Source organism: Schistocerca cancellata, chromosome 11, assembly GCF_023864275.1.
Source record: "Schistocerca cancellata isolate TAMUIC-IGC-003103 chromosome 11, iqSchCanc2.1, whole genome shotgun sequence".
Taxonomy (NCBI): Eukaryota; Metazoa; Arthropoda; class Insecta; order Orthoptera; family Acrididae; genus Schistocerca; species Schistocerca cancellata.
In genome coordinates, this window is record NC_064636.1 from 49,432,617 (window position 1) to 49,446,685 (window position 14,069).

The following is a 14,069-nucleotide window of genomic DNA, read 5'->3' on the forward strand; positions in this document are numbered from 1 at the left end:
TCGTCACGGGCATCGTCAGGTGTGCCCCAGGGAAGCGTGACGAGACCACCTCTCTCTCTCTCTCTCTCTCTCTCTCTGTACACACAAATGATCTCACGGAACGGGTGGGCAGTAATCTGCGGTCATTTGCTGTAGGAGGATACAAGAAGGCGTAGACCAAATTTAAATGCCAACACTTCAGGTTAGGTTTTACCGTGGCTCTCATTGATACCGAATGAAACAAGTTCACTGTCACCAGTCACTGTTTATTTATATCCGCAACGCGTTTCGAAAGTTCAAACCTCCATCATCAGGTGGATTTACATGTGTTAGTATGACGTGTGTGCGTTCTGTTGCCATTTGGGGTACCTCGTGGCAATGTCTCGTGGAAAAAGAAGAACACTGTTCAGAAAATGCTTTCGGGAGGTTTTTCACTAAACATTTACCCATAAGTGAAAACAAAACAACTCTCTCTCAATCCGAGCCAAAATTGTTATCTATGTATACAATTTTACCACTGTCGGCAACATAATTATTATAATTGTGTGTGTGTTGGGGCTTATGGGCGCTCAACGTCATCTGCGCCCTGACACACATTAAAAGGAGCGAATGTGGACAGACCTAATAAAACTGAAGCACACACGCAAAGAAATCAGGAAAAGAAGGAAAATGCTACATAAGAATGTAAAACGTAGAGAAAGGGAAAACGTAGCAACAAGAATGCCACAGGAAACTGTCATTTGCTGGCCTCTTGCATAAAAAACATAAAACATAATTATTATAATTAATGTTTGCAACATGTTACCTGATTATACAAACGAGCATGAAATTTAAGCCATACAGGGTATTCATTTTAATTGAAAACATTGAAATATTTCGAAAACTACACATCAGATCATAAAAAGCTGTACAAATGAAATCACTCAGCTTCAGAGAATTTACTGGTCTCATTTAGATATCTTTTCATGTGTACAGACTGAAATGGGAAGTGAAAATTTGTGCTAAGGCCGGGAATCGAACCACTGTCTCCTGGTTACGAGGCAGGTGCGTTAGCCGCGAAGCCACCTTCGCACAGCGGTTCACACAGCTGCAGTTGTCCAAACCGCTTTGCCCAGGCGGCTTAAGCACTAGTGCACGCGCCTAGTAAGCAGGTGTAGTAGGAACGTCTTTCTAAACAATGTCTTTTACGAATCCCCACAACAAAAAATCCAGAGACGTCAAATGTGGCGCACGAGCCGGCCATCTCCTCCGCGTTCAATCCAACGATTTGGAAATTGTCTCTGCAACTCATTTCTAGCCATCAGCGAAAACTGTATTGGACACCAATTGCGTAGATACCACTTTCTGTTCCTTGTTCCTGACGGCAATTTTTCCAATAACAGACCTAATGTTTCTTGCAGGAATGTGGTGTACTTCCTACCATTAAGATTTCCTACAGGGGCCTATAATTCTGCCCTCCAGAATCCCACACCACACATGCACTGACCACGTTTCTTGATGTGCAACTTGCCGCAGCCAACAAGGATTTTCAGTTGCCCAATAATGCATGTTATGCAAACTAACATTTCCATGGTTCGTGAATGTAGCCTTATCAGCAAATAAAATCAAATTAATAAATGTGTCATCCCTCTGAATCTGAACTTGAACCCATCGGCAGAATTCAATGCGACCCATACAATCCGTACAAGTTAATTCTTGGTGGAGACTGATGTGGTAAGGATAGTATCTATGGCGATGCAGAACACGAACAACACTACTCTGGCTCATGGCATCTCGAACCACAGTGGCAAGAGTAACAATTTTCGTTTCCTCATTAGTAACTTTCCTTTGCCAGATATGTTTCCTATGCGCTAAAGATCCAGTTGTTCTCAATTTATCACACACATATCTAAATGTAGGACGTGTGGGGTGAGTACGTTGAGGATATCTTTCATCTTATAAGTCTCTAGCTCTCACTGAATTTCGTTGGCATTCTCCGTACATGAGAAGCATATCGACTTGTTCGTCGAAGAAATACATTATTCGACGATACTAGTCTTACCATTCCTGTTAGTGTTGTGTTGCGAAGTCGTCGAATGGTGTTTACATGTCAATGGCACGTTAGATGGATACGCTGTATTCAGCGAATATTTACTATTTGCACGATATACGAGAGAGAACTGTCAGACCATGTACTTCGAAAAGTACCGAAGTGATAAGGAATACCATCCAATCCATGATACGAAGATTTCAGCACTGCATTGATGCCAATGGTCATCACTTCGAACACCTTCTGGAAATGGACGTTCATGCCACCTTTTTGATCTTCGTTGACCTTCAATGACCTTACTGTTACACATCATTCGATTCGTCTCCATTGTCGCTATCAGAAAATAAGCACTCAACTACAGCATCTCATTAAAAAAAAAACCAAAGTTGACCTTCATATCTCTGATGTCATATTATGACATCCCCCCCCCCCCCTCCTTGTCCCATGCAACATTTGTCCCCGAAACATTTCAGCTATCACCATACTTTCGGAGCTATTCTAGGTGGCATAAGTTAACGACTCGGCCTGTATATCCGTGAGAATGTTTATTATAGTATCATGTAAACGTTTGAAATATATCGGTCAAGGATTTTCACGATTTTTGATAACGACGTTTCCCCTTTATATAATATATATATATATAGTATGCAGGCACGTTCAAAATTAACTGTACATACTGGTTATCACTGTTAGCATTCAACCACGATTCTCATACATATACAGGGTGATTCAAAAAGAATACCACAACTTTAGGAATTTAAAACTCTGCAACGACAAAAGGCAGAGCTAAGCACTATCTGTCGGCGAATTAAGGGAGCTATAAAGTTTCATTTAGTTGGACATTTGTTCGCTTGAGGCGCTGTTGACTAGGCGTCAGCGTCAGTTGATGCTAAGATGGCGACCGCTCAACAGAAAGCTTTTTGTGTTATTGAGTACGGCAGAAGTGAATCGACGACAGTTGTTCAGCGTGCTTTTCGAACGAAGTATGGTGTTAAACCTCCTGATAGGTGGTGTATTAAACGTTGGTATAAACAGTTTACAGAGAATGGGTGTTTGTGCAAAGGGAAAAGTTCTGGACGGCCGAGAACGAGTGATGAAAATGTAGCGCGCATCCAGCAAGCATTTGTTCGCAGCCCAGGAAAATCGACTCGCAGAGCTAGCAGAGAGCTGCAAATTCCACAATCAACTGTATGGAGAGTCCTACGAAAAAGGTTAGTTATGAAACCTTATCGTCTGAAATTGGTTCAAGCACTGTCTGCAGCTGATAAGACTAAAAGAATCGATTTCTGTGATTTTATCCTTGCTCAAATGGAAACAGATGAATCTTTCGTTTCAAAGATTGTATTTAGTGATGAAGCAACTTTCCACACTAACGGGAAAGTCAACCGTCACAATGTCTGTATATGGGGCACTGAGAATCCGCCGGAAACAACTCAGTATGAACGTGACTCGCCCAAGGTGAACGTTTTCTGTGCCATTTCAGCCAATAAAGTTTTTGGTCCCTTTTTCTTCGAAGCCGCTACTGTAACTGGACTACAGTATCTGGAGATGTTAGAGAATTGGCTGTTCCCTCAGCTCGAACAAGAAGCACAACAATTCATATTTCAGCAGGATGGAGCGCCACCACATTGGCACTTATCTGTCCGTAACTACCTGAACGTCAAGTACCCGAGGCGATGGATTGGCCGCCAGGCAGCCCGTGACAGAGCACTTCATCACTGGCCTCCAAGAAGCCTTGATCTTACCCCCTGCGATTTCTTCTTATGGGGGTATGTTAAGGATATGGTGTTTCGACCACCTCTCCCAGCCACCATTGATGATTTGAAACGAGAAATAACAGCAGCTATCCAAACTGTTACGCCTGATATGCTACAGAGAGTGTGGAACGAGTTGGAGTATCGGGTTGATATTGCTCGAGTGTCTGGAGGGGGCCATATTGAACATCTCTGAACTTGTTTTTGAGTGAAAAAAAACCTTTTTAAATACTCTTTGTAATGATGTATAACAGAAGGTTATATTATGTTTCTTTCATTAAATACACATTTTTAAAGTTGTGGTATTCTTTTTTAATCACCCTGTATTTTAACAACACGTTTCAAGAGACGATGCTCCCATCATCAGGTTGTAAAATCTATGTCATGAAATTAAACGGACTAAAAAGACAAAATACCATCACAAATAGTTGCGAAGTCCATATAGTAAAACTTCCCAACTATTTGTGATGGTATTTTGTCTTTTTAGTCCGTTTAATTTCATGACATAGATTTTACAACCTGATGATGGGAGCATTGTCTCTTGAAACGCGTTCTTAAAATATTTGTATAAGAATCGCGGTTGAATACTAACAGTGATAACCAGTATAACGACAACTGCTACCTCGACTCCATAATGGATTATATTTTTAAAAAACTGTACATACTTCGTGCGTGTGAAATGTGGATCAAAACAAGAGTAAAATGTTAAATTTAGTTTCAGAGATATGACGCATAATGTCATTCGTGGTATGGATTACATCATGATCCAGTTCCGGCGTGTTTGCCTGTGTATCGACTGATGTAGTTTTGTCGGCGGTGTCTCTGCACGTTTCAGTCAGGAGGCAAGTGAGAATCTCAGTGCCGCTTATCCCGAAAAGTGGGCAGGCAGAATAGGATCAGTAGCTGGGCTCGCCAGGTCCCCAGGTCTTAAGCCATGCGCTGTCTTACTCTTGGGGCCGTCTTAAAGAGCTCGTGTATGGAGTCTGCAGTTGAGAATGTGGCACAACTACAGCAATGAACTAAAAATGTCTGTGAAACTGTGCAGAATGAGGTGAACGGAGCCTGCGTCATTGCGAGATCGGCAACAAGTGGAGCAAGTCACTGTCTTCGCCCACTTTGAACGTATCCCAGGGTGAACGTACAATACGTGGTTGGGTTAAATGTCGAGGCTCTTCACGTCGTTTCTTTCTGACAAGAATTAATTTAGTGTTGTCTGCAGCGCACTTTTGATCCTTACTCTAACGCGTGACTCAGAAATATAGCAACTCCACACAAAACTTTCTTTAAAGTTGTACTCTAATTTTGAGACACAAATTCCACCCATGAAGTTGCACATATTTTGAATCACCCTGAATACTTAGATACCATATATACACTACAGACCATTAAAATTCCTGCACCACGAATATGACGTGCTACAGACGCAAAATTTAACCGACAGGAAGAAGATGCTCTGATAATGCAAATGATTAGCTTTTCAGAGCACTCACACAAGGTTGGCGCCGGTGGCGACACCTACAACGTGCTGACACGAAGAAAGTTGCCAACCGATTTCTCATACACAGACAGCAGTTGACCGGCGTTGCCTGGTGAAACGTTGTTGTGTTGCCTCGTGTAAGCAGGAGAAATGCGTATCCATCATGTTTCCGGTTTTGATAAAGGTCGGACTGTAGCCTATCGCGATTGCGGTTTCTCGTATTGCGACATTGCTGCTCGCGTTGGTCGAGATCCAATGACTGCTAGCAGAATATGGAATCGGTGAGTTCAGGAGGGTAATACGGAATGCCATGCTGGATCCCAACGGCCTCGTATCACTAGCAGTCGAGATGACAGGCATCTTATCCGCATGGCTGTAACGGATCATGCAGCCATGTCGCGATCCCTTAGTCAACAGATGGGGACGTTTGCAAGACAACAACCATCTGCACGAACAGTTCGACGACGTTTGCAGCAGCACGGACTATCAGCTCGGAGACCGTGGCTGCGGTTACCCTTGACGCTGCATCACAGACAGGAACGCCTGCCATGGTGTATTCGACGACGAACCTGGGTGCACGAATGGCAAAATGTCATTTTTTCGGATGAATCCAGGTTCTGTTTACAGCATCATGATGGTCGCATCAGTGTTTGGCGACATCGCGGTGAACGCACATTGGAAGCGTGTATTCGTCATCGCCATACTGGCGTATCACCCGGCGTGATGGTATCGGGTGTCATTGGTTACACGTCTCGGTCACCTCTTGTTCGCATTGACCGCACTTTGAACAGGGGACGTTACACTTCAGATCTGTTACGACCCGTGGCTCTATCATTCATTCGATCCCTGCGAAACCCTACATTTCAGCAGGATAATGCACGACCGTATGTTGCAGGTCCTGTGCGGGCCTTTCTGGATACAGAAGATGTTCGACTGCTGCCCTGGCCAGCACATTCTCCAGATCTCTCACAAATTGAAAACGTCTGGTCAATGGTGGCCGAGCAACTGGCTCGTCACAATACGCCAGCCACTACTCTTGGTGAACTGTGGTATCGCGTTGAAGCTGCATGGGCAGCTGTACCTGTACACGCCATCCAAGCTCTGTTAGACTCAATGGCCAGGTGTATCAAGGCCGTTATGACGGTCAGACGTTGTTGTTCTGGGTACTTATTTCTCAGGATCTATGCACCCAAAGTGCGTGAAAATGTAATCACATGTCAGTTTTAGTATAATATACTTGTCCAATTTATATATCATCTGCATTTCTTCTTGGTGTAGTAATTTTATTGGCCAGTTGTGTATTAAAAAAATGTAGGGTGTATCCGTCCCAAAGTGTATTAGAGTATCATGTAAGTAGTTGAAACACTTCGGTCTAGAACTTATCTTTGTACAGGATGTAACAAAAATGTACCGCACAAATTTCAGGACACGTTCCTCACACGTAGACGAAGAAATTATGTTAAGTGAACATGCGTCTCGAAACGCTTTGTTTCCTTGTTACAACTCATTTCGGGAGGACGACGGTTCAATCCCGTCTCCAGCCATCCTGATTTAGGTTTTCCGTGATTTCCCTAAATCGTTTCAGGCAAATGCTGGGATGGTTCCATTGAAAGGGCACGGCCGATATCCTTCCCCATCCTTCGCTAACCGGAGCTTGCGCTCCGTCTCTAATGACCTCGTTGTCGACGGGACGTTAAACACTAACCACCACCACCACCACCACAACTCATTTCCCAACTCATTAATCGTGGAAAACACACACTAACAGAACGACCCATCATACCATATGTAACTTTTTCTCACACGCGATGTTCAAAGTGCCCTCGGTACAGCACGCATCAACTCGCCGACGTAATGAATCTCGGAGGTGCTGATTAGAGATGGGTCGAACTCGTTCATTCCAGTGAACTACTTCATTCATTTCACTCTTTGCCGTGAAGCGTTCAAATGAAGTAGTTCATTCGTGAAGTACGGAAGCCTGTCGAAGTTACCCAGTTCGCCGCTCAGCCGCTGCTACGCTCGCTTCGCCTCGCTCGTACAATGAAGCTTCGTAATACTTGATAATTTTACCAACAGATGGCCGAACTATGCAGTAACGTGCACGCAACGTTTTATGCTCTTACAGCGTCTGAGTTAACTTAAATACAGCATGGTCGAAGGGGACAAAGGAAAGATAAACAGAGAAGCCTGTCACATACAAAGAAGGTATTACATTTAATCTTGCTCGAAATTTTCTCATGAAGCGTCCAAAAAGTCTTCTTCTGCCAAATGAAATTTTATTTGTTGTATTCATGAACTGAAAAATAGGGCTACCAACGAAATGCAGTCCAATTTTATGTTCCTTGTAAAATTTAATCCAAAATAGAATGAGTATGTTTACCACTGTCACAAAGTCTATATACGTACGTTAAGTAATTATTCACAAGTTTTCCTGTAGATTTTATTTTTGTTGAGAATAATAACCCTCCAGATTCAAAACGTAAACTGTCACCTGTAGTCATTGGTACGATTTCAGGTAAAATCCCTCTTTCAGTGTTATTAACAAACCTTTTATTTTCATGTTGGCTGTGCGTGCTCACGCAGCCAGCCCTTTCGTTTATATCTTTAATATTCATTTGTCCGCAAGCGCTGCCAACGGTAGGCTACCCGTAGACGCGAAGTATAACTGGACTGCACAAATAGTCACAAGTACTGTCAGCACTGCACGTAGCAGCTGACGCTGCCTTCCCCTCGCCCCTCACCTCCCGAACCCGTCGTAAACCTATCGTTCCCCACAAACCCCGCGCGATTCGTCGACAGGCAGTAGAGGGGGGACTGAAGTGAAGGGAGAATGAGTGACGTAGCGCCGATGTAGTGGGGGAGAGAGAGAGGGGAAGAGAGTGAGTGAACTAGAAAAAAGTGTGGAGTGTATCTGTAAAGAGTTTGAAGTACCAGTTCATTGAAATTGAGTGGTTAGTTCACACTTCACTGAAGTGAAGCGTTCATTTGAACGACTCATTCGCGAGCTCCCCATCACTAGTGCTGGTGTGTCCCTGGAGCACTGTGTATGGTTACGTGGCCTTCCATGATACGGACACGGAGACTCTTAACATTCTGTACTGGTGTTCCGTACACAAGAGCTTTCAAATGGCCCCAAAAACAAAAGTCAAGTGGGTTTAGGTCCAGAGAGCGTACAGGCCAAGCAACTGATCCACGTCTACGTATTCATCTGTGACCGAATCTGTTATTTGGTAGCCAACGGACATTGATACTAAAATGAGGAAGTGGTCCACCGTGCATGAAGTGTATGTCTTATTCGCACAGCTAAAGGCACACCTATATCTGCATATATAGTCCACTAGCCACCAAGCGGTGTGTGGCGGAGGGCACAATTCGCGCCAAAGTCATATTCCCCCCACCCCCTCCGTTCCACTCACGGATCGCGCGAGGGAAAGGCGACTGTCTGAACGCCTCAGTACAAGCTCTCATTTCCCTTATCTCTGAATGGCGATCATTGCGCGATTTCAATGTTGGTGGTAATAGTATGTGCTCTACATTCTCGGTAAAGATCGGATTTCGGAATTTATTGAGCAGCCCCTTCCGCTTAGCGCGCCGTCTATCTGCAGCTGTGTCCCACTTCAAACTTTCCATGAGTTTTGTAACGCTATCGCGATGGCTAAATGTAGCAGTCACGAATCTTGCCGCTCTTCTTTGTACCTTCCCAATTTCTTGAATCAGACCCCACTGGTAAGGGTCCCATACAGACGAACAATACTCTAAGACCGAACGAACTAACGTATTGTAAGCTATTTCCTTTGTTGAAGGACTGCATTGCTTCAGTATTCTACCAATAAACCACAATCTAGAGTTCGCCTTACCCGTTACTTGTGTAAGCTGATCATTCCATTTGAGATCATTTCGAATAGTCACACCCAGACACTTGACGGATGTTGCCGCTTCCAAAGACTGGGCATTTATTTTGTACTCGTACATTAATGGGGATTTTCGCCTTGTTATACGCAGTAGGTTACACTTACTAATATTGAGAGATAACTGCCATTTATTTTCTGCAAATTATCATTGATTTGTCACAACTTTCGTGTGATACTACTTTCGTGTAGACTACAGCATCATCGGCAAACAGTCTGATGCCGCTGTCAATACCATCAACCAGATCGTTTATGTAAATCGTAAAAAGCAGAGGACCTATTTCGCTGCCCTGGGGCACACCCGATGTTAACGCTTGTTTCTGTTGAAGTCACCCTGTTCAGGACGACATACTGCTCTCTATCTGTTAGAAAACTTTCTATTCAACAGCATATGTCATCGGAGAGACTGTAAGCGCGCACTTTTTGTAGCAAATGACAGTGCGGAACTAAGTCTAAGGCCTTTCGAAAGTCGAGAAATACGGCATCAACCTGGGAGCCGGTATCTAGAGCCTGTTGTATATCGTGGACGAAGAGCGCCAGCTGTGTCTCGCATGACCGCTGTTTGCTAAAACCGTGCTGGTTTCTGCAGATGACCTTCTCAGAGTCTAGATAGGTTATTATGTTTGAACACAAAATATGTTCCATGATTCTACAACAAATCGACGTCAGTGAAATTGGCCGGTAATTATGTGCATCCTATTTCCTACCCTTTTTATAGATTGATATGACCTGGGCCTTCTTCCAGTCCTGTGGAACTTTCCGCTGTTCCAATTATCTCTGATAGATAATAGATAAGAATGGTGCTATATTTGTAGCATAGCCAACATAAAACAGATGAGGTGGAATATTCTCTACGAAATTATAACTTTGTCCGTTGAGCCTGGGTGGGAGAAAGTGAGACCCTACTAAACAGTCACCAACAATGCCGGCCCAAGCACTGAAAAGAAATCTTTTCGTGAGCATTGACGTACTTGACAATTGGGAAAACTCACCCGCGCGGGGTAGCCGCGCGGTTTAGGGCGCCTTGTCACGGTTCGCGCGGCTCACCCCGTCAGAGGTTCGTGTTTTTCCTCGGGCACGGGTGTATCTGTTGTTCTTAGCGTAAGGTAGTTTAAGTTAGATTAAGTAGTGTGCAAGCTTAGGGACCGATGACCTGAACAGTTTGGACCCATAGAACTTATTCCAAATTTCCAAATTTTGGGAAAACTTACAATCTGATCTAGTTAAAACTCGTTGGAGAAAATGAGTTGTAACATGGAAACAAAGCGTTTCCAGATCGATGTTCATATAACATAATTTCTACGTCTACATTGTGGGGAATGTGTCCTGCAATTTGTGCCGTACATTTTTGTTACACACTGTATAGTAGTACGGGTAACTATCAATATTTCAAAGTATTGACACTTCCCTTTCGATACTTTCACGACTACAACACTTTTATTGCGATACTACTCGTGAGTGACCGATACGCTTCCGTCGGTACCGTGTCCCTAGCCGAAACCCGCCTGAAATGTAGGCAGAGGGATTCGAACCCAGGAGTAGGAGTGCAGCGTACGTACCTGCCGCCTTCGCCGTCCTCTCGATCCTTCCTGTGGCCATGCTTGCGGACGGAGTTCACCGCCGGCGGCGCCGGGGGCGGCGGGGGAGGCGGAGGTGGCGTCGTGGTGGTGGTAGTGGTCGTGGTGGTGGGCTCCGGGGTGGTCGTGGTGGTGGTTGTGGTCGTCGTGGTCGTGGTGGTGGTGCTGGTGGTCGTGGAAGATGAGCTGGTGGTGTCGGAGCTGGCGGCGTCGGGGGCGGCATCGGGGGCGGCGGACGAGTCCGCCTCTGCCGTGTCGTCGTCGTCGTAGTAGTAGTAGACATACTCGTACTCATAGTCCTGTCCGTTCGGTCCTGCAAGTAGGGGGACAGTGAGGGTTCTAACTTGACCTGTACAGCCAGCCTCAGAATGATCTCTTACCATTTAAATGAACAAAGGCCCCAACAGTTATAAAGCAACAATTTTCCGTCGCACTCATTAAGTCTATGTCCAAGAAAAATTAAGAAACACTATGTACAAGTTGTCCTCAAAGTCTGGGTACATAAGGGATTCTAATAAATGTACTGTATTTTACAAACATTACTAAATATTAGTAAATAATAATAAAATAAGTTTTAATAATTTTCTTTTTTCAGAACGAATTATGGCCCTCCCTAAAGAAGAACGAGTGGAGTTGGTAGTCTTAAACGTCCGAGGAGGATGGTGGTATAGCAGCGCAAAATTGTGGGAGAATTTAACCTTCGGCTCATTCACTGTGACCTATTCGATTTACTGCCGTCGGGAAATTAAAGAAACAGGCAGTTTTATGTTCTGGAGGAGAACTCTGAGGACTGCATTCTGGCTCTGGGGTACCCAGAGGCCACTTTCATGGGCCTCGATTGCCTGCCACAATTTTCGCATCTGAACACATGAGAAATATTATTTGTGGTGTTATATTAAACAGAAGGTGTACAGAAATGTCCTCAAAACAATTGCTGAGCTAAAAACAGCCATTCCGGAGGTCATCGACAGTGTCGATGTTCCGATGCTTCAGCAGCTCTTGCAGAATTTCGTTATTCGTCTGCGCCACATCATCGCCAATGATGGCAGGCGTATCGAGCATGTCGTAGCCTAAATCCGAATATCTGTAGTGAGGTTTACATGTCGAATAAAGTGTGTGCACCCCGCAGTTTGTAACTAATTTACGTTTTTTTCATATATAGGATGTATCAAAATAATCATCGAATTTCAAGAAATGGTAACTTTTATGTTAATCAAAATATCCACTGGTGTACTGCCGGTCTACAGTGTCCAACGGGCACAATATATCGGCGATAATACATGTCGCCATCATCAGTTCACCTGATGATGGCGACATGTACGATCGCCGAAATATTGTGCCCGTTGGACACTGTAGACCGGCAGTACACCACTGGATATTTTGATTACCAAATACGCCGGGACAAACCGAAGAATCACAAATTTTATGTTATTTGAAATACCTGCTGTTGGAAAGAGCAAACTCTCGAATCTTAGTCGGTTCGCGCTAGGTAGCAGCAGTGTGTTATGTGCAGTTTCACTCGAGAAGGCGTATGGACCATTTCTCTTCGCCGAGAACACTGTTACAGGAAGCACGTGTCTCGACATACTTGAGAACTTTCTTTTCCCACAGTTAGGGACTGATTCGAACGACTTCATTTACCAACCGGCATCTGGAAGCGCGGTAATTTTTAAATGGCTCTGAGCACTGTGGGACTCAACATCTGTGGTCATCAGTCCCCTAGAACTTCGAACTACTTAAACCTAACTAACCTAAGAACATCACACACATCCATGCCCGAGGCAGGATTCGAACCTGCGACCCTAGCGGCCACGCGGTTCCAGACTGTAGCGTCTAGAACCGCACGGCCATACCGGCCGGCTGCAATTTTTAAATCGAAGGATTACTGGACGATGGATCCGTCGCACTGGACCAAATGATTCAGCCTTACATTACTGGCCTCCAAGGTGACCGGACCTGACTGTATGTGATTACTTCTTGTGGAGGTTTGTAAAATGTTTGTGTGCCTCCATTACCAACAACAATGAATGAACTCAGACATCGCGTAACAGCAGCTGTGGAAGCTGTAACTCGAGACATGCTCGCTGCAGTGTGGGAACAATCTGAATATCGCATTTACATTGCCGTGCATCTCAAGGAGGCGTATTGAACACCTATGGTAAGGTGTGAGAAAAGACTTTTTGAGTTTCCTATTCGTCAAAAAAGAATATTCATTGTAAATGTTTGTTAGTTTCAGAAATATAAACGTGGCAAATCAAATGATTCTCTTTGATACACCCTCTAGTTCAATAATTCAATTTTAGCGTAATAGTCGTGTGTAAACAAAGTCTATCAGAAAATGGCTCAGATGGCTCTGAATACTATGGGATTCAACATCTGAGGTCATCAGTCCCTTAGAACTTAGAACTGCTTAAACCCAAGGACATGACACACATCCATGCCCGAGGCAGGATTCGAACCTGCGACCGTAGCAGCGCCTAGGAACGCTCGGCCACCGCTGCCAGCAAAGTCCATTAGAGTGCAGTAAACTATATCTGAAAACCGACAATGCTTATTGTTATTGGTTCCTTGTTTAAGCGGCACTGGTTGTTGACTGTGCAGAGTGCTTGCAAGGTTGTAGGGGGGAACGTGTAGAGTGGAGATTAGGACTGTTGATGTTTTTAAAAACATCGACATTTAGAAAAATATCAAAATCCGACCTCGGTATGTCGAAAAAATGCATCAACATATAGACGGGGAAAATGTACTGGCATCTAAAAACTACGGTTGTACATTGTAAATAAACTGCCTGTTTTAGAACCCTGTATTTGAGTATTGATTCATTATTAGATATTCTAACATCGAGTATAGATTTAAGTGTCAGGAAGTCATTTCTGAAAGTATTTGTATGGAGTGTAGCCATGTATGGAAGTGAAACATGGACGGTAAATAGTTTGGACAAGAAGAGAATAGAAGCTTTCGAAATGTGGTGCTACAGAAGAATGCTGAAGATTAGATGGGTAGATCACATAACTAATGAGGAAGTATTGAATAGGATTGGGGAGAAGAGAAGTTTGTGGCACAACTTGACCAGAAGAAGGGATCGGTTGGTAGGACATGTTCTGAGGCATCAAGGGATCACCAATTTAGTATTGGAGGGCAGCGTGGAGGGTAAAAATCGTAGGGGGAGACCAAGAGATGAATACATTAAGCAGATTCAGAAGGATGTAGGTTGCAGTAGGTTCTGGGAGATGAAGAAGCTTGCACAGGATAGAGTAGCATGTAGAGCTGCATCAAACCAGTCTCAGGACTGAAGACCACAACAACAACACAACAACAACAACATTAGATATTCTGTACACCAAC

General features: G+C 44.1%; 1 protein-coding gene across 1 annotated transcript in view; it reads right to left on the reverse strand.

The window, feature by feature from the left end:
- The window catches only part of LOC126108950 (mucin-5AC-like), a 329,782-nt gene that overhangs the window by 117,826 nt on the left and 197,887 nt on the right, over positions 1 to 14,069 (reverse strand). The window contains exon 6 of the mRNA XM_049914334.1: positions 10,707 to 11,037. Coding sequence (XP_049770291.1) covers positions 10,707 to 11,037 — 331 coding nt within the window. The remainder of the gene's footprint in view (positions 1 to 10,706; positions 11,038 to 14,069) is intronic.